This window comes from Rousettus aegyptiacus, unplaced genomic scaffold (genome assembly GCF_014176215.1).
Source record: "Rousettus aegyptiacus isolate mRouAeg1 unplaced genomic scaffold, mRouAeg1.p scaffold_m13_p_3, whole genome shotgun sequence".
NCBI lineage: Eukaryota > Metazoa > Chordata > Mammalia > Chiroptera > Pteropodidae > Rousettus > Rousettus aegyptiacus.
The window spans coordinates 9,794,628-9,821,533 of record NW_023416306.1 but is presented as its reverse complement, the minus strand read 5'-3'; the positions used below and the strand labels follow the sequence as shown (position 1 = coordinate 9,821,533).

At 37.1% G+C, this 26,906-nt stretch overlaps 2 protein-coding genes across 9 annotated transcripts in view; both read left to right on the top strand.

Moving 5' to 3' along the window:
• Positions 1–26,906, top strand: part of RABGAP1 (RAB GTPase activating protein 1) — a 133,966-nt gene that overhangs the window by 58,443 nt on the left and 48,617 nt on the right. For all 8 annotated transcript variants that reach the window (XM_016137437.2, XM_016137438.2, XM_036217813.1 and 5 more), the window contains 3 exons: positions 1,261–1,435; positions 3,738–3,831; positions 7,283–7,433. In XM_016137437.2, coding sequence (XP_015992923.2) covers positions 1,261–1,435; positions 3,738–3,831; positions 7,283–7,433 — 420 coding nt within the window. The remainder of the gene's footprint in view (positions 1–1,260; positions 1,436–3,737; positions 3,832–7,282; positions 7,434–26,906) is intronic.
• GPR21 (G protein-coupled receptor 21) lies at positions 10,222–26,546 on the top strand. The gene is made up of 2 exons (XM_016137454.2): positions 10,222–19,359; positions 19,803–26,546. Exon 2 carries the CDS (start codon positions 20,193–20,195, stop codon positions 21,240–21,242), a length of 1,050 nt encoding a protein of 349 aa, XP_015992940.2. The 5' UTR covers positions 10,222–19,359; positions 19,803–20,192; the 3' UTR covers positions 21,243–26,546.

Genomic DNA, 26,906 nt, shown 5'->3' with positions numbered 1-26,906 from the left:
AATCGTTTATTCATCTAGAAAATTAAGTAACCCTTGGGTGAACATGTGGAAGCAAAGTCGGCAAACTAGTCTGTGGGTCAAATCTGGCTCGGTGCTTGTTTTCATTGTGTCTTTTTGCAACACAGCCACACTCACTCACTCCCTGCCTATGGCTGCTCACGTACCATCCCGGTAAAGCTGAGTAGTTGTGACAGATATTACTGGCCCACGTAGCCTAAGACATGTACTGTTTGGCCCTTTACAGAAAAGTTTACCGACTCCTGTACTAAACCTTCCTTCAGGATGATATTGAAAGGACATGTTGCCATTATCTTGGCCTTCCAGGACTGTGGGGTGATTTCTCTTAACAACCCAAATGAACGTTGAGATGATAAAATCTGCTCTGCCTGGTATTTCTGTACCTAATGAACGTTTCGGGTTTTTTCTTCCCTCCTTCAGCATTTTGCTTTATGTGTATATGCCTTTCTCTTTGGTGTAGCCACCTTCCTAGTTCTCTCTGTGTGTTTTCCTCCTTTTCCTCCTGCTCTGCATCTCACCCCCCCCCCCCCCCCCACTCCTCCTCCTTAAACTGGCTGTAATTTGAAATCTTAATATATTTAAATATTGTACTGGTAAAGTTTTATATTCCCTGTTCTTAATTTTTAATTTAGGCCCATTTAAATTGTTATGTGTTTCCCTCAAAATCAAACCAAAATACAAACCAATTTGGGTTATCAAAATTTTTGTGGATTCTAGTCATGTCTTTTCTGCCTCTCACCTCTCCCTGCACGCCCAGTTGTAGCTTTCAGTTGAAGAAGTTTCCCACACTGTTTTAATGTAGCTAAAGGAGTAGGGAAGACATAGGAATAAGAGGGCTTTCTTAGTCCTAAACTTTATTTTAGAATATTTAAAAACATTTTTTAATGTGTAGTTTTATATAGGAAACTGTGATGGATACCTTAAAGTAACTTGAAAGCTATATAGAACAGTTTACTTTTTAGTTCACACCTACTAAATATTGTTAGTTGAATGTTTGATGGTACAGTCTTAAGATAGTAAGTAAAATTGCAGAACTAAAGTTCTGCTCAGTAAAGACCTTATTTTCTTAAGGGCTTTTAAATCTAAACATGCTTTTCTATTTAGAAAAGGTTCCATTTAGTGTAGATACTTAAAGTAATACTTTTTTTATTCTCACATCCTGTGTGAAGTTAGAAGTAGTGCTCAATTAAAAAATTAAGAATTTTACCACTTAATAAATAATATTTTTTTTTTATCTTCAAGATAAAGCAAAAGGAGAGAAAGAGCAATACTGATACTTTATATGAAGTCGTGTGCTTGGAAAGCGAATCAGAAAGAGAGAGGAGGAAGACGACAGCCAGCCCCTCAATTCGCCTGCCACAGTCTGGATCTCAGAGTTCAATGATACCTTCTCCTCCGGAAGATGACGAAGAGGAAGGTAAATTGTAGGGAGAGCTTTTCTGTTTGGGGGGGGGTGGAGAACCATTCAGAGTATTATAATTTTATCAGGTAATAATGTGACGTAGCATTTGGAATTCTTTCAATAAATATTTATGCGAAGGCCTATTGGAGATTCAAAATGATTAATGCAGACCTTCTTTTTAAGGTAATTGTAATCAGGTTACCAAGAAATTTGGGCGCAGCTAAAGGATAGCATTAGTTAGGACTCACATCTAGTTCTGGCCAATAGCAGGCATAAATTTTTAAATATGATTGAGGGGATTCAAAGGCCTTTACTGACAGCTCTTAACTAGGGAGAAATAAGGACTCTTGGCATCATGGGAGAATCAGGAAACGCTCGAACACAAGCTTTGTGAAGCAAGAGGGTGTGTCGGTTTTTGCCACGCAATGTGTCTCTGGTATACAGCGCAATCCCTGGTATGCAGGAGATGCTAACTGGGACTGAAGAGACCGTGCAGCCACGCCGTCTTTATTCTCTAACCCAGGTCCTGTTGTGAACTGTTTGCTCCCTGGAAGGAAATGCCTACAGTCTTCTAGAGAGGCTCCTTATCCTAGAACGTTTGTGCTCACAGGCCCAGAAGCCAGCAGTTACAGAGGGCGGGTGTTCAGAAGCAGCATCCTGAAGCTGAGGTTGTGGTTTACTCCCCTCCCGCACCCCTGCCTTAGGTACATGGCATTCTGAACACAGATTTCAAACTCCTGCTATCCAGATTTGTTGAAAGCATCCAAACAGTAAAAGAGAATTTTATAAGATAGCTCTTTCTAATCTCTTTGAGGGAATTATCATCTCTCATAAATTTTAGTACATTTTTTATAGCTGCATTCCTCCAAAGAGTTGTATTATAGTGATATTTTAGTGAGTAGAGAATTACTTGAGGCGTTAGAAAGTAGGGCCAATGCTGTCAAAATAATGAAGTAGGAGTTTCTCTTAGTGCCCTCAAGCCTTTCTCTTTTCCTGATTCCTCCATCCACAGAAGATGTCTCAAATTCAGTTTCACCTCTTCCCTATCTAACCATCAAAACTGATGATAATGCCCAAGGCATTATAATGTAATAAAGTTTAGTAATAAGTATCATGGATTTCTGAGCCTTTAAAATCAGTGCTCTCCGATAATTACTGTCCCTAGTAGGAATACAAATTCATGGTGTAATCGTCAGATGTGTAAAGCGCCAACCTTTGTTGAGGCAAGTTAAATCAGAAAAATCTAGAAACAGCATTGGTGAGGACACGTGGAAATAAGTGCTGTTGTATCTAGCTAGTGGAAATTATAATTTAGTAAAACCATTTTGGAAGGCAATTTGTCAGTAAGTTTCAGAATCCTTAAAAGTATTTTTAAAAAAAATCTAGGAAGTTCACTTCTGGGCATGTTCCCAGTGAAAGCAATGAGAGATGTTCATCCCAATTCTATTTGTAGCAAAAAGTTGAAAACTTCCCAAGTGTCCAACAAAAGAGGATTGATTAAGTAGATAACTTAGTTCTTATTTTCTCCCCCACTTTAACTACACTTTTCAGTACTTCTCACATGCCTTTATCAGTGTCATTTTTTTTCACCATTTTTCTCTTAAAATCTTTAAATTCATACTTTAGCTTTCCTAATCGCTTGACTTAAATTTGAAATGATTCATTTTGGTCTTTTAAAATATTTTTGTGCTTTCTGTTATAAATGAATGTATGCCATTGTAGAAAATTTAGAAAATCGTGAGAACGTGAATGAGAAAAAAATTTTAACTCCATCATCAGAGACGGTAATTGTTAATGTCTTGGCCGTGGTTCATTCCAGACCATTTCCTATTACTTCACACAGATTAGGTCATGATGAAGATTTAGCTCTTGATATTTTTATTTTATGTGGTATTTTGTCATATCATTATGTAAACAAATGTCAATGTGCAATAACATGTTTTCATAATTTATTCATCCATTTTCTGCTCTCCCCTTGTTGGACACTTAGGTGGTTTGTAATTTTTTTAAACTGTGAATTTTCATGCATAAAGCTGTTTGTTATGGAAAAGGAGAGAGAAAATACCCTATTTAGAGGCCTCTCATCTTAATTAATAGCTCTTTTCTGGACCTGCATGGAAAGCAAAAGAGAACGAGAGATTACAACGTGACGCCTAGGACCATTTTTATTTTGTTTTATTTATACCTGTACACTAAAAGAGAGGATTTATGACTTTCCAGTAAAATCTTTTGAATTTGACTGTTACGTTTCCATGTCATTCTTCTGGCTGGCACAGCCACTTCTGTTATCTTTTTGTGTGTGTTTTGGTTATTAAAGATAACGATGAACCTCTCTTGAGTGGATCTGGTGATGTATCCAAAGAATGTGCAGAAAAAATTCTTGAAACATGGGGAGAACTGCTGTCAAAATGGTAAGTTATAATAGAATAGTTCTCCTTTTCATCTGTAATTCTCTCTTTTGGGTAGGGCATCTTACCTAACTACAATATTCAGTTTTGGAACCAATAATGGAAATCAAAATACGAGGTTCACCGTCTAGAATCTGTTTTTAGAGGTGTATGAGGGTAGCAGTGAAGATCTGCAGTCAACTTTCAGGATATCAGAAACCTAATGCATTCTCATTGCTGCAGAAAATGGTGAGACTAAATAAGGAAAGAGGTCTTTTGTATTTAAGAGGTTAGGAACCACTGACTGTTAAAATAATACACAGTAGTTAAGACAATACACAATAATCAGTGAAGCGTATAGGATGCTCACACAATGCATAGAGCCACAGAAGAGACCCTAGGTGGGATCTTCATTATCTGTGTTACGTATCTAACGTGACAGAGCAGAACATTATAAACACGGTATATATTAATTGCTCTTGCAATTTCTTTTCCAACTAACCCTTGTAAAATTCAGGAATTTCTCATCATCTCGGGAGAGAGCTTGACAAAAATGTTAAGCCATCCTATAAACTGTCTAAAAAGAATATGCTACCTTCAGGTGTTTGCTAATGAAACCAGAGACGTGGCTTAGTCAGGTTGGTGAGACATTTCTGTAGTTTCCTTTTCCCCCGTGTAGGATACCAGTATATGCTGGCGAAAAAGCCAAGCTCGAAAGTGATGGAAGCGCTTATCTATTTCAGACTTTCTGGTTGTTGGGGTTGTCATACAAGCACCCTGTGGGTCTGATTTTTCTCGGAAGTTTTAACTGTTGAAGCCTTTTGCTGTATTCTTAGTAAAATCGTGTCTCAGCATCTAAAAAAAAAACTTCATGCCCTTAAGGTTTAGGACTACAAATGGGCGTCATCTGCTCCTAGCCCTCTCACAATGCCTTACACTCTTCACATCGGGAAATGTCAAATGTGTACAGGAGGAAAATGCAAGCCAGAGCGTGGTTTGTCTTTACATAGTAGTTTTAATAAATAAGCTCTGCAAAAGCCCCCCAGGGGAACAGTTCTCATTTATTTTTGATATTCTTTTAGCAATGAGGAGACAAACCTGCTGATGCTCTCGTCACAATTATATTTTCAGTTTAGTGAATTTGGAATGTTTGGACTACTGCTGGGAGGAATTTCATCTATATAAAAAGGTTTCTGCCCTAGAATGTAATTAAGTCTCGAATGGTTACAAATAATATGTTTAAAATTATTTCGATACAGCATTTAGATTTTAGACTTTATTAGGACTCGCCAGCATTTTATGCTCGCCAGCATTCTATACAATTGCTTGGAATTTGTTTTGTTACCAAGCTTATTCATTTTGTTATTCATTTAATTAAGTTATGTCCTTCTCCTATTCTCAGATGTATTAACTGAGTTTTTATCTGTTTTAACTGTCTTCAGGATGTTTAAAACTGTTTATGCTGATTTCAGTCATGTATTCAGAAATAATAATATAGTTTCTCCTCAATTCATTTCATTATTTTTTTTTCATTATTATTATATGTGTTGTATAGATAGGAAGATCATGGAATTTTAGAACCTTGTAGACATGGCTTCAGAGAGTGCCTCTCTACTTCCAAGCTGTATGGTCTCGGGCAAGTTACTTAGCTCTTCTGAGTCTTTATTTTCACTTACTAAATATAAGTCTATAAAACTACCATTCAGGATTATTAGAGATTAAAAATAATGAATAATGTAGTAGTTGTAGTTAAGAGCAAGTGAATGTTACCATACTCCAGGCACCGTGTGAAGTTATGTGCTCTATCTCAGCTATCACAGCTTTATGAACAAGTATCCATTTTCACAGATGAGGAAACTGGCTCAGAGATTAAGTAGCAATTCTGGGTAGTAAATGGCAGGCCCAGAATTTTTAACACAGTCTGCAATCTAGTCCCAACGCTGGTTTATTTAATTCTACATTAGATTTGCGTGACAATATTAGTGATAATACCTCCGAGCTCTAATTCTCCAAGTTCATTTTAATGTGACTCTTAGTGCATAAGAGAATTAATGTCAGTATAAAATAGTGTGCTATGTTGGATAAAGTTAATAGTATCGGTGACATAAAACTTATTCGGAAAATGATGTTACCAATATATATTAAGCTAAAGTTAGCAAATCGACCTAGGGTTAGGTTTATTTTTTCCATAAAGGGTCAAATATAAATATTTCAGGCTTTGTAGTCCAAGAGTTTCTGTCACACTCACCTCTGCTGTCGCAGTGTGAAAGCAGTCGTAGACATACAGAAACAAATAAAAAGTGACTGTGTTTGATTAAAAGTTAATTTATAGGAGCTAGATTTGACCCATAGACCATAGCGTACCTACCAGTCCTTGAATTATGTAGCTACTTTTGTTCTTTCTGCTCCCAACTTTTCAATTTTTATATAATTTTTTTTCTAAGCAAAGACAAAACTGTATTGAATTGTCTCTAGCTCTTGCATGAGGGTACTAGCATCACAGAATTGACCATTTTTAATGTAGTGTGCATTATTCTGCAGAATTCTGGGAACATTTCGAAATAAGTATCAGGCCTTTTTACATTTTGATAGTGGTCATTTTGTCTCAGTAACTTCTGCTTACATCTGATCGTCACAGGGTCTTCTTCATGTAGAATTCTGCTTTAATGACACAGTAATAGTGGCTTTCATTTTCCAGAGCAGCTGGGATATAACAAATAGAACATTTATTTGTCTCAGAGCTTGAGGACTACCTCAGTTGTTAGTCGATTTCTCTGAACTTCTTTCTTCATCTGTAAAACTGGAGATACTGTCATATACCTCAGATGCTTATGAGAATCATATAAGAATGTATGATTGTATATTTGTATATTGATACCAACATTTTAAGTTGTAGTCCCTCATTTTATATATGAGAAAGATGAAGCGCAAAGACTTTAACAACTTGTTTTGATGTTTTAATAGTGTAGTAGAAGCTATCTTAAAAACCATAGTCATTCAAAAATAGCACTTGGAGCAAGATATCACAAAAACTGCTGAAAGCATTTCTTTTTATATTTATTTTAAGTACTTTTTTTTAACTTAGAACAAATATTTATTTTAGCTTAGAGTGTATAAGTACACAGTGTATTTGTCAATTTTGATGCAAGGCCAAGCCCTTATCTTTGGCTATGTGTCCACCGATGGGAATATTGCTTTGTTTATCTTATCTAGCCTATAACATGTAACCCGTAAAGCTATGGTTTCCAGTTTTACTTTTTATTTAAAAAAAAAAAAAAAAGGCAGATTCTTAGGAAGTAATTTTTTCTTTTATAGTTATCTTGGCCACATCTAATTCAACAGCTTTATCTTTTTTTTTTTTCCATATTAGCATGTGACCTTTATTAAGTCTTTGTAAATCATTTAGTTTGGTTTTCATAAAAATAACACTTTGTGGAATCTTTTATGCACTTCCGGATTATGGCTTTATTTTTAGGCATCTCAATTTGAGTGTGAGGCCGAAGCAGTTGTCACCCTTGGTGAGAAGCGGAGTTCCCGAAGCCCTGCGAGGCGAAGTCTGGCAGCTGCTCGCAGGCTGCCACAACAACGACCACCTGGTGGAAAAGTACCGCATTCTCATCACAAAGGTGAGGGGATGGCCCTGCAGCGTGAGCAGGAATGCTGTCAGAAATTCGTTGTGTGGCTTTTTGGTTTCCAAGAATTCTCTTTATAATTCCTTTACCTAATATAAGAATAGAACTTTTCTATTTCAGGCGCAGAGTTATTCCTAGTGTTGGCACAAAGGAGAGAAGGCATAAATTTTCTCCCTTGATTGATTTCACCTCAGAGGCAAAACGATGTCCTCTGCCCACTGGGTATCTAATCCTTTTTGACCATAATTACATTTTTAGTCAGATCAGTTGTGCTGTGCAATGTGTAGAAACTTTCGTTTGTTTTCATCCTTTTTTATACATCACAGAAATGGACTCTTTGTATGTAGGGCCTACTTTCCAGTTTCTCCAATTGAAAGCACATGGTTCTTTCATGTTCCCTTTTAATTCTTTTATCTAAAGTGAAGAATTCACATTTTTTATGGTGTTCCCTTCTCAAGTTCATACATTCTTTAAGTTTTTACAAGTGAAGTAACAAAAACAACTCCTTGTACAAGGATACTGGAATTTGAAATACTTTTCTGCAAGGTGAGGCAATGCTTTGTGCCTTTGCAACCATGTTACTGGTTTTAATTTTTGTTTTTGTTTTCTCAAATTCTTGAACTATTTATATTTAGGAAGCAGTTTCTCCAATGATATTCAAATCTTACACCTGGGTTATGAATGAATTACGCAGAACCCTTAATAAAATGAGAATTTTTCAATATGACAAAAAGTGAAACATCTTTTAAAAATATATTAAAACCTAATTGAAATGAGTAATACATCTATACCTCTATAAAACCATTATTTAAAAAAAAAATCTTTAAAAGGGAAGAACAGGGCTTGCACATGAAATTGTATCTTTCCTCACCAGATAATGGTACTGATTTGCCAATCTATTAGTGTTCCTTCTCATCAGGTTTTTTCTTTCCAGAACTAGTATTCTAATTCTCTCCATTATGTCGATAAAATTGTTTAACCAACATTTATTGAGTGCCTGTTAACAGCCACAATGCTGGAGCGAGGAGGTCAAACACAAAAGCAATTAACTGTCATATAATGGACATTTGTCATGTGATACTCTGAAAAAATACAGTGGGGAACATCAAAAGTAGTAATAAATTCAGCCCGGGAGAGTAGGAGAGTCTTTATCAGGAGTATAACGTTTAAGATAGGGTCCAGGAAATGCTCCCCAGGCATGGAAGGATGGGAGAGCAATGTGCTCGTACATAGTATGAATGGAGGCATCAAAAATCAGAGCATCTAATATGTCGAGCTAACAAAGTAAATCTCGTTGATTTTTTTCATTTGTTGGTAAACCATATTTTATTTGATTGGATATATAATTCTCAGTTGTTAACTCTTTCTAGTTCTCTTTTTGAAGTCCTTTGAAATGTTGGCCAAAAAGTATTTCTTAAATATTTTTGGTTTGGCTATTTTTACTGATAATTTAAAGACATGAAGTGTTCTGTTTTTCTGGTTCCATGAAAATGGTGACATCCGTTTCTCAAATGGTAATTATATGATGTGTAAAAGATTAGCTGTTCGCAAGATCTGATATATTCAATTAATGTTTTATATATGCTGATGTCATGTGTTTTATATTTCACATTAATCTTTTATAATGGAGATGGCTAGAAGCTAAAAAGATTTCTAATGGATATATACATTAGTTTAACTTGCTGGTTGATGATCATAAAATACAAATGATTTAACCATCATAATATTAATGAATGCTTTTTGTTTTACACAACAGTGTTATCTAATACAAGTTGGTATTTTGTGTCTTCCTGGAAATATATATCATTGTATGGGAGTGGTAATTGACATTTTAAAATTTGCTTTGAATTTTTTTGAGAGGAAAAACTGCTTAAAATTTTTTAAAATTACTTTTTACAATGAGCTGTCCTCTACATAGGCTAAAATTCACTATTTTAAAGTGCACAGCTTGATGACATTTTACATATAAATACACTGCCATGACCACTACAAAGAGGAAGAATGTATTCATCACCCCAAAAAGTTACTCCTACCCCTTTCTTGTGTAACCACCCCTACTCCACCCTTGAAGAACCATTATTCTGAATTCTCTCTCCCTGGATTAGTTTTGATTGTTCTTGAACTTCCTTTAAATGCAGTCATATAGTCGTGTAGCATGGACTTGCTTGTATCTGACTTTTTTTGCTCTTCCATTCTGGGAGTGTATCAGTAGCTCTCTTTTTTGTTTTCATTTTTTAATTGCTGAGAGTATTCCATTACATCAGTAAACCACACTTTAAAAATAGTCTTTTCTGCCTTTATAGACATTTGTGGGTTTTTTCCCTCCAGTTTTAGCTTTCACGAATAAAGCTGCTATGAACATTCTTGCACATAGGAGGTGGTATGTTCTGAGTGTTTGTGTCCCTCCAAATTCATGCATCGAAACCTACCCTCCAAGGTGATGATGTTAGGAAGTGGGGCCTTTGGGAGACAATTTGGTCATGAGAGTAGAGTCCTCGTGATAGGGATTAGCACTTTTATGAAAGAGGCCCCAGAAAGATCTCTTGCTACCTTCCGCTATGTGAGGACAAAGCCAAGAGGTCAGGAGTCTGCAGCCCAGAAGAGGGCCTTCACCAGAGCCCAGGCCCTTGGATTTAGAGCCTGTGAGCAATAAATTCCTGCTGTTTATAGGCCATTCAGTCTGTGGTGTTTTGTTACAGCAGCCCAAGCAGACTTAAGACAGTAGGATTAAAGACAGTAGGATTAGTACATATTTTATATACACACACACACACACACACACACACACACACACACACACCCACCCACCCACCCATGATTGCATATTATATATGTGGGGTGCGAGAGGAAATTTCTGTATGTTTCTTACTAATTTTTAAAAGTTATTTATTTTGGACTTGGATTCTTGGCCAGGTATATGCTTTGTGTTCTGAAATTTCACATATATTACCTTGAAGGGGTTTTTTTGCTAAGTTTCTTCCAAGACTTAATTTAAAGGAGAAAAGAGTGACTTGATTTATAGAGCGAAAGACAAAAACAGTGACTTGCAAACAAAACTGAAGAATGCCTTTGTCATCTGACTTTGTCAAGCTCGTCTAGTGAAGAGTATATGTAGAAATGTTTCCATGTGGCTTTTGTAACTCAGGAACAAGTGACCTCTCAGTAATATAAAATACATAGGTGTGTGCGTTTTTAAGGTGTTTATTATTTGTTATAAGCAATGGAGTTTGGAGGCACTCTTCCTCGTTTTTTGTTGTTTTTTTTTTTTTTAAGTGAAAAAATTTTTAATTTACTCGAGGGAAAAAAGTAAAACAATAACTATCCTTTTTTGAGCACATAATATGTATCAGATGCTGTACTAAGCACTTTATATTCGTTTTCTCATTAATCTTAAGACAATTCCTGTGAGGTGGTGATTACTATTTCTGTTTTAGAAATGAAGCAACAGATTCAATGAAGCTTAGTAATTTGCTTATAGTCACTCAGCTAGTAAATAAATCACAGAGACAGGATTTGAACTCAGGACTGACTCCAAAAGCTAGTTCTTTTCTATCGCCCTCCCTATTCGTCTGTCCTTGAACATAAATAAGAATTTCTTTATACAGATACGTACTTATACAGAATTTCATGTAAACACATGTGATTATATACTTATTTGTTTTTAAGTGTAGTCTTTTGTTCAACCATTCTTCATTTGGTAGGCATTTACTTTGTTTCCAGTTTTTAGCCACTAAACAGTGTTTTACTAAGCATCCTTACGTGTGTTCTGAATCTTTTACTTTTATGGACTAGAGTCTCAGAAGTGTGATTGCTGGATCAAAGGATAATACATTATTCGCTTTTCATATTTAATTGTCTAACATCCTGTTTGCTTCTCTGATAGGCTATAGCAGTTCAGTTCCACCAGCAATGTAAGAAAGTATGTTTGGACCCATATTCCAAACAATATTAGTTATCACTGTATCTAATTTTTGCTATCAATGAGTATAAGTGATGCCTGCATATTTTCTTTAGTTTGTAGTGCCCAGACTACCAGTAAATTTGACCAATTTCCTCTTCTGTGAATTACCTCTTCATATTTGTACATTTTTCTATTAAGGTTTTTTTAAGATGTCAGTTTCTAAGCATGCTTTATGTATTATGTATATTAATCCTTTGTATCTTCATTATATATATATTTCTAAAATTCTGATTTTTTTGTTGACTTTATGGTGTCATGCCATACAAAACATTTTCAGTTTTTATGTAGAAAACGCTGCCTTGGTTAAGATCTCTTTTACCTCTCAATTTTGTAAATGTAATTTCCAAGATTTTCTTGCAAGATTTTTTTTGTACGTGTTATATTTTTACATCTTTATTCCATCTGGAATTAATTTTTGCAGATGGCAAATGATAGTGGTCCAATTTTGCTTTTTCCCAGATGGATAACCAGTTGTGCTCCTCCTGTTTTCCTATTGAATAGAACTATCATCTTGTTATAGCTTAAATTCTTGTGTATACTGGGACTGATTTCTAGATTGTTCTGTTCATTGATCTGTTTGTGTGTTTCTATATCAGTGCTGGTTAAAGTGGCTTTGAGTTATGTTCTAATATCTGGTAAAGCATGTCTTTTTCACTTTTTTTTATTATTAATTTTAAAACCTATTCTTGCATATTTAATCTTCCACATAAACTAGAAAATTTTCTCCAATCTTATCCCCACAGCCACCCTGTAAAGTTATAGGATTCTACTTTGAATCACATTTGATTTACATATTAATTTAGGGTTTAAGTTATGTTGTTATAATGTGGTATATTTTCCCTCTTGTTCATATCTTAATTTAAGTCTTTTAAAGACTCAAAGTTGCCTTTTGTATGTCTTGTGCCTCTCCTGTTAAATTTATTTCTAAGAATTAAAGTGTTCTTGCTATAGCAAATAGAATATTTTTTTCAGTTTCTATTTCTAGATGCTAATTGCTATAGTAGAGAATAATAGACATTGATTTTTAAAAATTCTGTATCTACCTCTCGATGTTTTGATTAGTCCTTCTAATTTTATACTAGCATCTTTTGATTTTCGGGTGTGCATTATCAGCAGAAACAAAAACAGTTTTACTTCTTTTTAAACTGTTTATTCAGGCTACTAAATTTTTTTGGTTTCTTTTCATATTTAATAGAAGCATTAAGACAATGTAAAATGATGATAGTCATAACCAACATCCTTATCAAGTTCCCAATTTGAATTAAAATAGTTTTTGTTTTTCAGTCTTTTGGAAAGCATAGTCTTCATTTTTTTTTTGTAAGTAATTTTAAGTAATATTCTTTTATCTCTGGCTTCAAGTTTATGATAGACTTCTTGATTTTGAACTACCCTTGGCTTCATGGAAGAAATTTCTACAGACCAAATAGTCCTAGATTCTTTGTTTTCTGTTCTTTCTGGTGTTCGACTAAGGGCTCCTCACCTCTGGTGTCTACATAGAACACATCAGACAGTCCCAGGGGAAAGAAACTCTAGTGAATGATCCACAGAGACTCTCATGGCTTCTAAGACCCCAGTTCTAAGACCTGTAGCTGTTTGGGCCTGTGAGTCAAATAAATTAGAGTCGAGAATGGAGGAGAAAGTGAGGCACTTCAAAGGTCTCCAATTTCCAGAATTATCCTCTAACCCTTTTATTCTTGTTTCTTTTGGTTATTTTTTACCTTTTATGTCAGTAACTTTTTTTGTTCTTTTATTTGTTTTGTTTAGTAGAAAATATGTCAGAACTGCTTTCTTAACTGATCCTTTTAATGATGAGAGAATAATGAAATAGCAACATATTCTGATGTTTCTTTTTGCTTCCATTCCATCAGCCTTGTGTTTCTGAAACCCGTTTGCATTGTTTTCTGTAGTGTTTTTAGTGATAAACTTTAGTGGTAAGACTCTTTTGCCACGTATTTTAAGCTTTTATACAGAACCTAAATTAGACCATGTAACCAATATTTAAATTTCTGATTGTTTGAGTGAAGCCCTAGAGGGAGACCCAACCACATTTTACCAGTCTGAAAAAAATAATTTAAATATCTAATTATAACTTTATTATTACACAGATTATTTTGTTTTTAATTAAAAATACCTCTCTGGTAGATTTGGTAATAGTCAAGGATTCAGTAATATTTAATCACGAGAACTTGCCTATGGAATCAGTTTAGCCAAAAGAGCCCTGGCCTTGGAGTTAGGAAGCCTGAGTACTAATTTTCTCTCTGCCACTAGTTAATGTGACCTCAGATGAGGTTCTGTACCTGTTGCCTTTATGGCCTCTTTCCGAAATGAGGTTCTTTTAAGCTTTAACATTCTGGAAAATTAGATAGCCTGTTTGACTTCTGCCCCCCAAAATAGCCCATGATTCTACTGTTCACAACTGAATACTCTGCCAGTCTGATTCTGTAAGAAAATAGGTTGTGAATGGACTTTTAGTTAGAACTATATTGTCTGCTTCCATATAGCAGTTGTTACAGTAGGTCTGCTGTAGACTGAATATGTGTCCTGCCCCAAATCCATATGTGGCAATCCTAACCCTCCAATATAATGGAGTTTGGAGATGGGGCCTTTGGGAGGTGATTAGGTCAAGGGAGCAGAGCCCTCATGAATGAGATTAGTGTTCTTATAAAAAAAAGGCACCAGAGAGCTTCCTTGCCCTTTCCACCATGTGAGGACACAATGAAAGACGGCTGGGGGGTCCCCACCAGACAACTGAATCTGCCAGCATCCTGATCTTAGACTTCCCAGCCTCCAGAAATAAATTTCTCCTATTTATAAACCATTTAGCCTGTGGTACTTTTCTTACAGCAGCTCACATGGGCTAAGACAAGTTTCCTTCAAACTGTTATTTGTGAAAATGATTTTCAGTCCCCATATCCAATCTCTGTAAACTCATGTCCCCTCTGGTGACTTTCTGTAAGTCCTATCCGTCCAGGGAGGTCTAAAGGTTTCCTGAACTATAAGGTTGGAAAATATTAGTTTTGATCATATTCAAATTGCAGGTATTTGACAATTTTTGATCTACAGTAGGCAATTTCAAGTGCATCAACTTAATAATTATAGATGAATTAAAGTTATTGGGTTTTACTTGAAAGATCATTTCCATCTGAAAGCAGAATTGCTCGTTTTATTAGGCATTTGTTGTTTAGTCAGTCAAAAATACCTTTGAAAGTGGGCTTTGTGCCAGCGCTGTGCTTGGTCTCATGGATATGCCCATGACCAAAATATACCTGTTCCCTGGTTTGGGGGAGTCTACAGTCCAGTGAGGGAAATGAGCAGTTAGCTAACCAGTTACAATAAAGTTTCATGAGAGCTGTGGAACAGAAAACACATATTGCTGTGTGGCAAATGACAAGAAGGGCTTCTCAACAAAGGTTCAGAAATCATCCTGGGAGGGGGAGATTGTTCAAGTTGAATGGGGTGCTGTATAGCAGGGTGGTATTAAAAATCAGAGGGAAAAGCATGTGCTCAAGGGTGAGAAAGAGCTTGGCAATTTTATGGTGTGTGAAAGGAGATAAGGCCAGAGCAGGTAGACAGGGGCCAGATCTTAGAAAGCTAAAGTAAGGTTTATTCAGAATTTCAGGAAAAAGAAAGTCATTGAAGCATTTTAAGCAGGCAAATCATATATTCAGGTTTGGAAGGCAGTATGGTTTAGAGTGTCCATTAAAGGTAGATTATTTTGATTCAAATCATAGTTCTGTATTCAAGCTGTTGACATTAGGTGATTTAACGTTAGACTTTTTCCTTTTCTGTGAAAAGAGATAAAGGTACCTTATTTGTAGAGTTGTTAGATTTAACTTAGATAATGCTCACTGTAAGTGTGAATTACTACTTAGTTATTGTTATTCGTATTACCATTATTAGTTTAAGAAAGGTCATTCTGTTTACTTGAAGTTAGAATGGAGTTTGTTAATTGCCGTGAAACCTGTTAGGAAATCAGGCAAGAGATGATTGTCACCTGGATTGGAGCAGTGGCAGAAGGGATAAAGAGATACTGTTTGAGAGACACATCAGAGGTAGAATCCTTGTCATTTGGTGATGGAATGTGGGAGATGAAGGAGAGAGAGGATCAGCTACACTAAATAATGTGTTAATTAAATAAATCAACACTTAAAGCTCACTTTTACTCAATAGTAAGTGACAGATAATGCCCAGAAGTGAATCTTATGAGTTTGAAGAACTGAGATTGATCCTTTCTCATGTATATTAGGTAAGCCACCAAATTGATTGGGAAGAATGGTAAATATAATTTGAACAGTCTTTCCCCTTTTTCGTTTCATGTTTTATTTCTCTTTCTGCCTCATTACCCCTTTAGTCTGTTATCTTGTTATTTTAATTTTTAATATTAGGTTAAACTATATGTAAAAGTCGCCGTTCATGCAGATCAGAAAGTATCAAGCAGAAATGAAATGGTTAAATAGTGGCAATTTAATGTTTCATCCAGTTACTTTCTTATTATAAGAATTTTTAACTGGGGCTCTGAGGGTCCGTTTTGAGTTAAATTGAGCACCCGTGGCCATCTGAGGGGATGCTGCTGTGATGGCCTAAGGACAAGTGGAACTGGACTCCATGAAGTAGGTCACGGAACCTGCCATCATCTAGTCAGTGGGGCTTTGGGATGACATCTCGGGGCCAGGTTTTTTTATTAGCTTTACCCAAAGTGACATTTTATATATAATATTATTTTTGGCTGTTTTTTAAAAAAATCTGAGTCAGTAATACATAGAAATAATACATAGAAATTGGGAAATTCATAAATTGTAGAAAACCATAAAGAAGAATATTAAAAATTACTTGTAATTCCACCAATCAGCGAAAACTACAGTTGAATTTTAATATATTTCCTTCCATTCATATACATACAAAAATAGTTACTGTCTTTTATAAAAAAAAAAAAACAAGCAAAAAAAAGTATATCTTGATACTGCATTATTTTAAAAAGGAAATGAATGTATATAGATTTTTGTGAGGGCATAGATTTATTGCCCCCCATGTCATTAATAATTTGTCTTTTCTGAAGAAAATGTTTTTCTTTAATCCAAAACAAAACAGTTTAACTCTTGACTGATTTGATAAAGTGTGGCTATCAGGCTTTAAAAAAAAAAAAAAGTTTCCTATGTGAGTATTTTGATTACAGCTGCAAGAGTGGTTTTACTAAACTAGAAACGGTTGGAAGAACTATTGTACTAATGACAGTAATGTAACAACTTGTACTTTTATTGCATTTTTAATTCTTTCACATTATCAGCCAGTGTAATATGTTTTTATCGGCCTAACTGTACGTGAGAAACCTGAGATGTAGAGAGAATAAGTTACATGCCTGAATTCACAAGGAGTTGGAAAAGTCTGGACTTGTGACGCTGGTGAATGCTTTTTCCATTTACTGAAACACAACTCTCAGAAATTATTGCTTTTTTTTTTTTTTCCTTCCAATTCAGTATTTATTAAGCACTCAAAAAATGGGAGTTCCAAAATAAAGTCGATGGCAGAGGCATAGAATTAGTGAGAGTAACCTGGTTTGGCTGGAGGGTAAGGTGTTTGGGGGGATGTGGAATAGCCATGTCAGATTGGAGAGGCAACAGGGAGCCATGGACTCTTCCTGAACAGTGGAGTTCCACAGTAAAGAATGTGCTGCTGGGTGTTCAATCAGGCAAAAGTAAGTAGATTAGAAAAACGAATAAGACTGAAAGTCTAGACAGCCTTTAATGATGGCCTAAAGTAAAGTGTTAAGAACGAAAAGAGGAAGCGATGTGAGAGCCTCGTAGGAATCGATTCCCAGGACGCGCTGATGGACAGCAGCTCGTCGAGGGAGAGAGCGGTCCAGACGGTTCCTAGGTTTCATCCCTGAGTGCCTGGGAGAACGCTGGGGGAAAAACGAGAGGCCTGTTTGATGGGAGAAATGGGAGAAATGTATTTAATGTTGGGCGCCGTGGTCGAAGTCTCTAGGGCATCCAGGTGGAAGGTGCGTGACAAGCAGGCAAGTTACGGCCGGAAAGGGGAGCTCCGGGGTGAAGTCAGGACTGGAGACGTAGGCAGAGAAGCCGTCTGTGTGGAGGGAGGAATTGATGCCACATCGTCGTCATCGCTGCTTTCCCGGCCCCTCCCCTGGCGCAGCCTCGGTGTATTTGAGGAATGCGTGACGGCAGAGTGTCCAGACGACTGTTGTGCGCCTTAGAACTGGGCAGCCACAGCGGGCAGGGGCACTTAAGGATCTGCACGTGCCCAGCCTCCGGCAGCACAACACGCTTGGTAGGAACACACGGGCAGTTTTAATCGAATGAGAAGAAAGCGAGTAAAGTCGTGAGCTCCCTGTGTGCTGAGTACTGCTCAGCCCTTTGTATATACTGTCTCCTTTATTTCCCAACAACCGCATGAAATAGGGAGTTTGACCCTCGCCCTAGAGGTGATGAAACTGGGGCTAAGAGAGGCTGAGTAATTTTAGAGCAAGGATGTGAGCCGGAGGGGCATTCAGTGCCCTGGGTCTTTTTACTGTGCCACACTTGGATGTGTTGGCCAGTAATCCTGTCAAACATGGCCGTCAGGCTTGTGCTCAGGAGGTTTCTGAGTTTCTTGCCTTTGTGTAATAAGCACAGTGCTTCAGATCTTAAAATGCAGTTAATCGAGTTTCGATCATGGGTGGCCATTTGCCTGCGATGAGAAAGGACATATATGAAACAAAAAAATGAACGTTGGATCACATCGCATATATTTCCACCCAGGAGCGTAGACCTGGAATGCTTACAAATACCAACATTTGCTTATTTTCTTTTATTCTACTGGGTCTGTGGGACTCCATTCGGAAAGATGAATTGAGAGTCCGCAGGCACCTGGAGGAAAAGATAATGAAAATACACATTTTCTAATTAGCTGAAAATCGCCTTCATTTATGACGTTCCCGGAAGAGTCACAGTTCTGCCATCCCAGCGGGCATTGTTTTACGGAGTCACCAACAAGATTGTGTGTTGTGAGGTTCAAAGGCTAATTTGTACCATGCAACTTCCTGTAATTTTCAATCCTGATAGAAATTGGCACCTTTACTTTTCCATCCTTTGATTTCTCTAGTTGTGTACTGCTTCTCAGCAAACTAGAAACCAGAAATGACATCTCAAAACTATAGCGCAGCGTCTTAATTCAGGAACAGTGTAATTCCTCTTCTGTGTGTGTACTACATCTGCCGTATTCAGAATGGGCGAGACGTTCTTTATATGTCTCCTGAAAAAACTGACTTTTAAGTTGGCTTGTTATTTCGCTCATCTTTCTTAATATCAGCCGATACCCAGTGAATCATGAGAGAAGATTGCTGCTGAATAGTTAGCCTTCCAGCTAGAGCTCGTGCGGCTGGACTCCGACTCCTCAGTTGCCGGGCAGTGAACACGCTTTCATTCTTTACCATTGCTCTTTGTTCCTTGGGAAAATGCTGCAAGAAAATAGGAACTTCCTCTCACCATTACCCCTCTGGCAGTGTGTTTCGGTCTAATTCCTGGCTGGCACTCTGTCCTGGTTATTTCCCCTTTTCCTTACCAGCAGTCTGAATTCCCTTCATCTGCTACAAAGGGGATTCCAGACAGACGAGGAAACAGCTTTCAAACCCTGCACTGCGGGCATGTTAAGTTATCCCCCCACTGTGCAGTCTGGAAGTCGGGGGAGCGCCTCTCTGTGATGCATCCTAATGAGCTGCTGAGGGTGCCGGAGTGTGTGCGCGCACTGGCATTTTCTTTCCCCTCAGGCGTTCTCTGTCCCCTCCCCCGCTCCTTCCTTTTCCCAAGCCCCCTCGTCTTTCTATTTCCCCTCCTACTCCTTTATCCCCTCCCTCTGTGTCTCAGTTCTGCAGTAAACGGGGCTGAGGCACATTCCTGCTTTGCAAGGCTTTCTGTTAAGGATGGTTTGTGGCTTTTGTTTGGATCACAGCATGCAGAATCACAGGTAACGCTCTGCAATCGAGCTAGACAGATAAATTCCGTTGATATGTTTTCAAAGAGGCAAAATATTACCTGGGAATCAATGAAAATAAGTTATTTTAGCTCATTTTATTAGTAGTAATTATGGTAAAATGTTTTCAGAAATGCTATAAGCAGACTCCTTTTCTCCCCCAAAAGGCTCCAATGAAAGGAAAACGGGGGTAGATTGATCTGACTGCGACTGATCTTGTTTCGTGTTGATCATGAAAGCTCGCCGTAGCTGTGCCTCCTCTGTGGAGTAAGGACCAGTTTTGTGGGGCGCTGCTGAGGGTAGCCATGCACAGTCGTACTGGGTGGGGTGGGAAGGAGTGGGTGGGTTCATACCAGCCTGAGCTAGCCAGATTCTTTGATTTTTTTTTTTCCATTGGGATGCAAAATATAAAATGCTCTCTCCTTTTCTTCTATCAGCTGTTCAGAGGAGACTCATTCCAACTCCTGCTGAAGCTCCTAATCTTCCTCCCTTCTCTTCTGCCCTTACCCCCTACCCTCATTGGCCTGAAGACATTGTGCCCAGAATTTGCCTTGCCCCCCGGGCATTCTGTGTATGGTAAATCTGACTCTATGGCCACGTCGGGGACTAGCCATACAGCTGCTGCTGGCTCTCCCTGGTCCAGGATTTAAAGGGGGAGCGCGCTGCAGGCAATGCCCCAGAGCAGCAGCATCGCCAGCCTGGGGACTCAGGTCCTGGGGCGCGTTTACAGACACACACAGCTGACCGCAATGACAGCGGCTGCTCCTTTGAACTGTTGGCAGCAGCCAAGCGGCAGCATGAAGTGAGAGGTCACTCCTGAGCTCAAGATGAACTCCACCTTGGATGGTAATGAGAGCGGCCGCCCGTTCTGCCTCTTGGCATTTGGCTATTTGGAAACTGTCGATTTCTGCCTTTTGGAAGTGTTGATTATTGTCTTCCTGACTGTGTTGATTATTTCCGGCAACATCATTGTGATTTTTGTATTTCACTGCGCACCTTTGCTGAACCACCACACCACAAGTTATTTCATCCAGACTATGGCTTATGCTGACCTCTTGGTTGGGGTCAGCTGCCTGGTCCCTTCCTTCTCACTCCTCCACTACCCCATTCCCGTAGGGGAGGCCCTGACTTGCCAGGTGTTTGGTTTTGTTGTATCCGTTCTCAAGAGCGTCTCCATGACCTCTCTGGCCTGTATCAGCATCGATAGGTACATTGCCATCACTAAACCTTTAACCTATAACACCCTGGTTACACCCTGGAGACTGCGCCTGTGTATTTTCCTGATTTGGCTATATTCCACCCTGGTCTTCCTGCCTTCCTTTCTTCACTGGGGCAAACCTGGATATCATGGAGATGTGTTTCGGTGGTGTGCAGAGACATGGCACACCGACGCCTACTTCACCCTGTTCATCGTGATGATGCTGTATGCCCCAGCAGCCCTCATTGTGTGCTTCACCTATTTCAACATCTTCCGCATCTGCCAACAGCACACAAAGGAAATCAGCGACAGGCAAGCCCGGTTCAGCAGCCAGAGCGGGGAGACTGGGGAGGTGCAGGCCTGTCCCGATAAGCGCTATGCCATGGTCCTGTTCCGGATCACTAGTGTGTTTTACATCCTCTGGTTGCCATACATCATCTACTTCTTGTTGGAGAGCTCCACCGGCCACAGCAACCGCGTCGCGTCCTTCTTGACCACCTGGCTGGCTATTAGTAACAGTTTCTGCAACTGTGTCATTTATAGCCTCTCCAACAGTGTTTTCCAAAGAGGACTAAAACACCTCTCAGGGGCCATGTGTACTTCTTGTGCAAGTCAGACCATAGCTAAGGATCCTTATACAGTTAGGAGCGAAGGCCCCGTTAAGGGATTCCATGTGTGAGGTGGTTCAGATGTTGGGTTACTTTGTGTGTGTGTGTGTGTGTGTGTGTGTGTGTGTGTGTGTGTGTGTGTGTGTGTTCTTTTTATCTCTTCGTATTCTTTGTTCACTAGAACATCTGGAACAAAATAATTTAACTCTAAACAATAGCAAACAAATGATCCATCCATCTAAGTTTGCAGAAATGATTTTCTAAAAAGTGCTTTTGAATCCAGAGAATCAGGACCATGAAGATAAGTTGCTCTTGGTTCCAGTTTTTGTAATGTCACGGAAATGACTACAGTTCTCAGATTTAAAGAGAATAAAGCCATATCTAACACCTCCCTCCAGCTGGCATGACTGAACCTGGGCGTGAAGTGTCAGCGTTTTAAAAAGTCATCGTTTTCTCTGCTTCTCTGGGTTCTTTCTAGTTGTTTGGGCTTCATATATAGTCGCTTTCTTTTAACAGGGAATATTAAAATACAGTGATGAATTAATAGGGTCTTAAATTTACTTTATATATGCCAAAGTGTAACGACATTGCAAGTTTCAGCATTCATTTAGAAAACCAAATGTTTTATGTCTTATTCTCTTGGAGAGAATTCTCAACACAGTGAATAATATGGACACTGAAACATTTTTTTAGAATTTTGCAGTTGAACCATGATACAAAAGTACAGTCAAATATTAGACAATTTATGAAAAACTGAGCTACATTTTGTGCCATGCTTCAGAGCTCTAAAGACGTGTGTGTGGGAAGTGGTTGCTGCAGTATATTTCCCTTTGTGTATGTGTGTATTGAGAATATTTGAATTGAATTAGAAATCTTTTTTATAGAAAAATGTACATTTAGTTCATTTTTAAAATAGAAAGGGGCTAATTGAGATGTTCTCTTTGTGATTAAATGGAATCAACTAATAAAGTAGCAGCTAATTCTGTTTAAAAGCATTCTTTCAGTTAGTGTTAAGGAATCCACTTTTAGATGAGAGGAGAATTTCTAATTTATCCGTATCTCTTTTATTGCTCTTCTCTTTCTGGAAAAAAAAAATCCTTTAAGATACAATTCTTAATAGTCTGGTATTTTTTTTTTCTTTTTAAGCCAAAGTACTAGCAAAATCTCTAGGATTTTGTTATTCTATAGAATTATTAATTGAGAATGCTGTGTATTTGTGGCAGTGATGTTTTGTTCTTGAAAGTGTCTTTAAAGCAAGAGGTTTATTTTTCTATAAAGAGAGAAGGATTTCCCAGCAGCTCCAAGCATGAGAATATTTCCTCTACTTTTCTGCTGCTTTTAATGTTTTGGAAGTCTTCAGGGGGCTTACGTGATCTCTGCCTTTGGCTAGATGTTGTAATCTGAATTTGACAGTGATGTTCAGTGAGATGGAAAACCGAAGAAATTCAGAGGATGTGAGTGAAAGTGGATTTCTGAATCCAAGAAAGGACATAGATATTTATAAAATAGATATGCTTTGGTTTTCTATCATGATATTAGAAAACTTCCAACCCCATTTAAAATACAGGGTAGTTTTATGATTTTAGATTTTTAGATATCGATTTGATTTTAACCTCCAGTATGTTCCATTTAAACTTTTTTATTTTCAGTGAATAAATGATCAAATTTAAACTTAGGATTCTGAGTTCTTCCCCAAAACTTGCTCACTTTTTCTTTAATATTAGAAAATTTCATTCTGAGCTTTTTCAAAATTTAGAATTCATTTTGAAATTGCAAGTTATGTTAGCGATGTCTTTAATTGCTTTTTCAAGTGGAAAACCTTTTCTGTTGGTTTCCGAAAAACAGTCGTACACATTTCATCTTTATTGAAGGGGCACAGTTCTAAAAAAAATTTATTTCATGTATGTTGGTGAATGTAACCTGATCCAGTTTGCACAGTTTGCTTGAGAGGTTTTAGTTCAGCAAATATGGGAATCTTAGAGACTTAATTTTAATAGAAAATTGATGTTAAATCAGTAGATTTTACTTTTGGGAGGCTGAGCCCTTTTAATTTTTCCTTCCGGTAAGATTTTATCCTGTGAGAATAGAAAAGACAAATTTTATGTTTAATTTCCTGGAAATGGCTAATGGAGCTGATCTTTTATTGACTGGAAAGACAGTTCTTTTAATAGGAGCTTTTGCTAATAGATTTTTACATTTTTGTCCTAATACCAAACTTAGATGTTATTTAGACGTATTTTTTTTTCACATTAGGATCTCTATCAATGTCACAGTCTAGTAAAAACTAAGAAGATATAATAATTTAAGGAAAAATAAAGCTCCCTCATCCCTTCCCCAACTGATTCTTTCATATCAGATATCTTACTAGTTTATCTTGTTTTCATTGGACTGTATAAACTCTAAGGTTTCTTTCAAGTATCAGTTCTGTTTTCACATTCATTGAATTGCTTTTTAATTTTTATTTGTGTGTGCGTGTGTGTGTGTGTGTGTGTGTGTGCGTGCGTGCGTGCGTGTGTATGTGCTGGGAAAAGAGGACATGCTTGGATGCATTCATACCATCTTCTGTAGCTGGGGGCAGTTTCTATGGGATACATTTGGAGAGTTTATATTTAAGTAACCTTTTCGTCCTGGCCTATTTAATGCAACATTTAATGATGTTTGGGTTAAATACCAATCTGACTAGTTCAGAATGAGAAAAAAGTATATTTTTAGACTCAATTACTTTGAGCTTGGGCAAGACAGCACGTTTAACTTTATATGGTATATGACTGATATCAGGAAGCATAAGCATTTGGTGATTGTGTTGAAATTATTTTATAGTTCACTTTAAAATAAGACTGTACTGATTGTTATATTTATAAATTAGTTTTGTCTTTGTACAGTGATTTATTAGTGAAGGTGTATTTTTTTTCCCTCTTAGAGCAGAAAAGCAGTTACAAAAGGACAAGTGCTCCACTTTAATGAGAGAACTATCTTACACCAGAATGAATATTTGAATTTTTCATGGACCTGTTGATTCACCCTAAATTCCATTGGGAAAGGGTTTTCTTTAAGTTTTATTGCTGCATAAATTCCTTTTTGAGCCTTTTATAATGGTTTTTCCTTTTATACTTGAATAATGGTCTCAGTATTTTAAGAATTGGGTAAACTTGAATTTTTGTGCTATAAATTCATTGTCCATCTCCTTGAACTTGAAAATAAAGCAACAGGGTTATAGGCTCTCAGGTAACAGAGTGGTTTCTGAGACCTTTTGAAGCTTTCCAGTTTTGATTAAAAAATCTGCACAGTGGTTTTGTAGGAAATGTTTTAATTTCACTATGTGTTTTTGTTTCATAAAAGATTTGTTAAATTCTTGGCAAACCAGAATTTATTGTTATATGAGCAGATTTTAGGAAGTTTAAGGAGGGGAGAATTGTGGCACTGAGATTTTTTGAAGTCTTCATAAATCAGTCTTTGTGTTGAGTTTTGTATAATTTTTCCATTTCAGGTTGAATAAAAACTGAATCTATATTAAATGTATATAGTATTAATATATTTTGCAGACTCTGGGAATATTCTAGACATTTCTTATGGCTATAAATAAGTCATTTGATTTTTCAAAATTTGTAAAACAAAAGACATCACAATATGGTTAGAATGAACTTTGAACTGACAATCAGAAAATCTAGGTTACTGATACTAATTAGTTTTTTACTCCTCTTATTAACAGTCAGCCAGAGATCACTGGTCTTTTGAGGAAATCTTCTCACATAAAATACAGAGCCCAGAATAAAAGAATTAGGAAACAAAAACAATGCAAGTCTCAGAAGAAAACTTCCAAAAAAAAAAAACAAACAAACAAACCCAGCTAACATTTTCAGAGATTTTGCATCCATTAAAAGGGAGTAGGATGCCATAAAAACAAGCATAAGATAATAAGAGCTCTTGAGATTTGAAGTATAATGAGACATTTTTTAAAAAATCAGAGAAGTTTGAAGATAAAATTGAAGTAAGCCACATAGTGAAATAAAAGACAAAGCAGATAAAAGCAAGACAATAAGAGGCTCACGCAAGGGAGTCCAGTACCGAACCAGCACGATTTACAACTCAGTAGGCGTATTATTTTTTTATGAAAAGCACAAACCACATTTAGGAAAAAGCAAATAAATCTTAGCAGAAGTAGAGGGAAACCAGGAAGAATAGGTTTAGAACATTATACTGAAGTAGAAAATGAGGCATAATAGCACTATATTACCTATGGCCCTATATAGAGCACTTTCCTATTCATCATCTCATCCTCCTAGGAAGACAGGCAGAGGGAAGAGTAGTCCTCTTTTACAATTGCAGAAATCAAATTTTGGGGCTGTCACACCTTTTTGATTCCTAATCCAGTATGTCACTATGCCTCATGGGTATCTATTTGGATCTTTTTAGATTTTAAAATTTTGTTTTTTACCAAGAGAAGACAGTGGCTACTGGAAAGCATCTTTGACATCATAGGAAGGAATACATGAAAGTAAACAAATATGCATGTGTGTGTAATGAGTATGGTATACCGATGTACTGAGTCTACACCGTATCACCTGGCATTATGAGATCACGAGAAGAATGCAAAGTACTGTGCAGTATTCATAGATAAGGAGATGTGTGTTAGACAAGTTTCCTTGGAAAACAGTGTATGAGATGGGTTAGGCTCTGGGTAGAGAAGGATTTCTATAGTCTTATGTCCTTCTTACCTCTTAAAATTAACATAAAGTATCCAGCTGGACAGGATTAATGAAATCCAAAGGATCGATAGATGAAGGACCCTAATAAAGTGACCTACAATATGTGACATGAGAAAGCCCTTCGCAAAGTAAAAAGCATATCTGTATGTTAAATTACCATGACTATAGTCACTTATTGGTTTAGTGCCAAAAGATTGTATTGTCTTACAAGAGTAAGAGTCTTTTCAAAGTAAAACTTTAAATTCTGTGTCTGTTAGCATTTCACAAATACTTGTTGAACTGAATTAGTAAGACAGTAGACAGTATTTTGCGGGGGAAACAAAAGTTAAAGCATTGAACAGCATGTTTATTTCTGAAATTTCTTCCAGAAAGACTGGGGGAACCCCCCTTGCCAAAGCCATTTATATTTATATCTAAACTAAAAAAAAAAAAAGAAGAAGAAGAAGAAGTATTTGTGGGTCTCTGGCTTCATTGGCCCCTGGGGAACAGAATCTGACTCAAAAGACTTCTTCCTTGTAAAAATTCTTCTTCATGAAAATATTTGTAAGGATGGGAACCATTACTACTAAGATTATGTTAACATCCTATATTGTTAACATTGTACCAAGGATGAGTATTGTAGCCTACAGAAATAAAGTTAAAAGTAGAAATAAAGTTAAAACAAAATTAGATCCTACTTCTGGCAATTTATTACATAGTGTTAATCTGTCCGAACTTCAGAAGGATACTCATCTTTAAGTGAAGATGACACCAATATTGTAGGAGTTGGCTCAAGATCAGTATATATTACACTAATAGGAAAGCTCTTTACATCATTACTGTGATTATTTTATACTCATGGATCACTTTTTTTTTTCTCCTGAGTGAAAAGAGCATGGATTTTGGAATCTCTAGCCCTTCGTTTTTTACTCTATAAAATGATTTTTACCCCCTTTTTAGAATAATTGCGAAAATTAGCTCCTGTCGCATCTTAAGCGTGTCGAATTGTACATGGCGGCATCAGAAGCTCAGGGAAAGATTGTTGCTGTT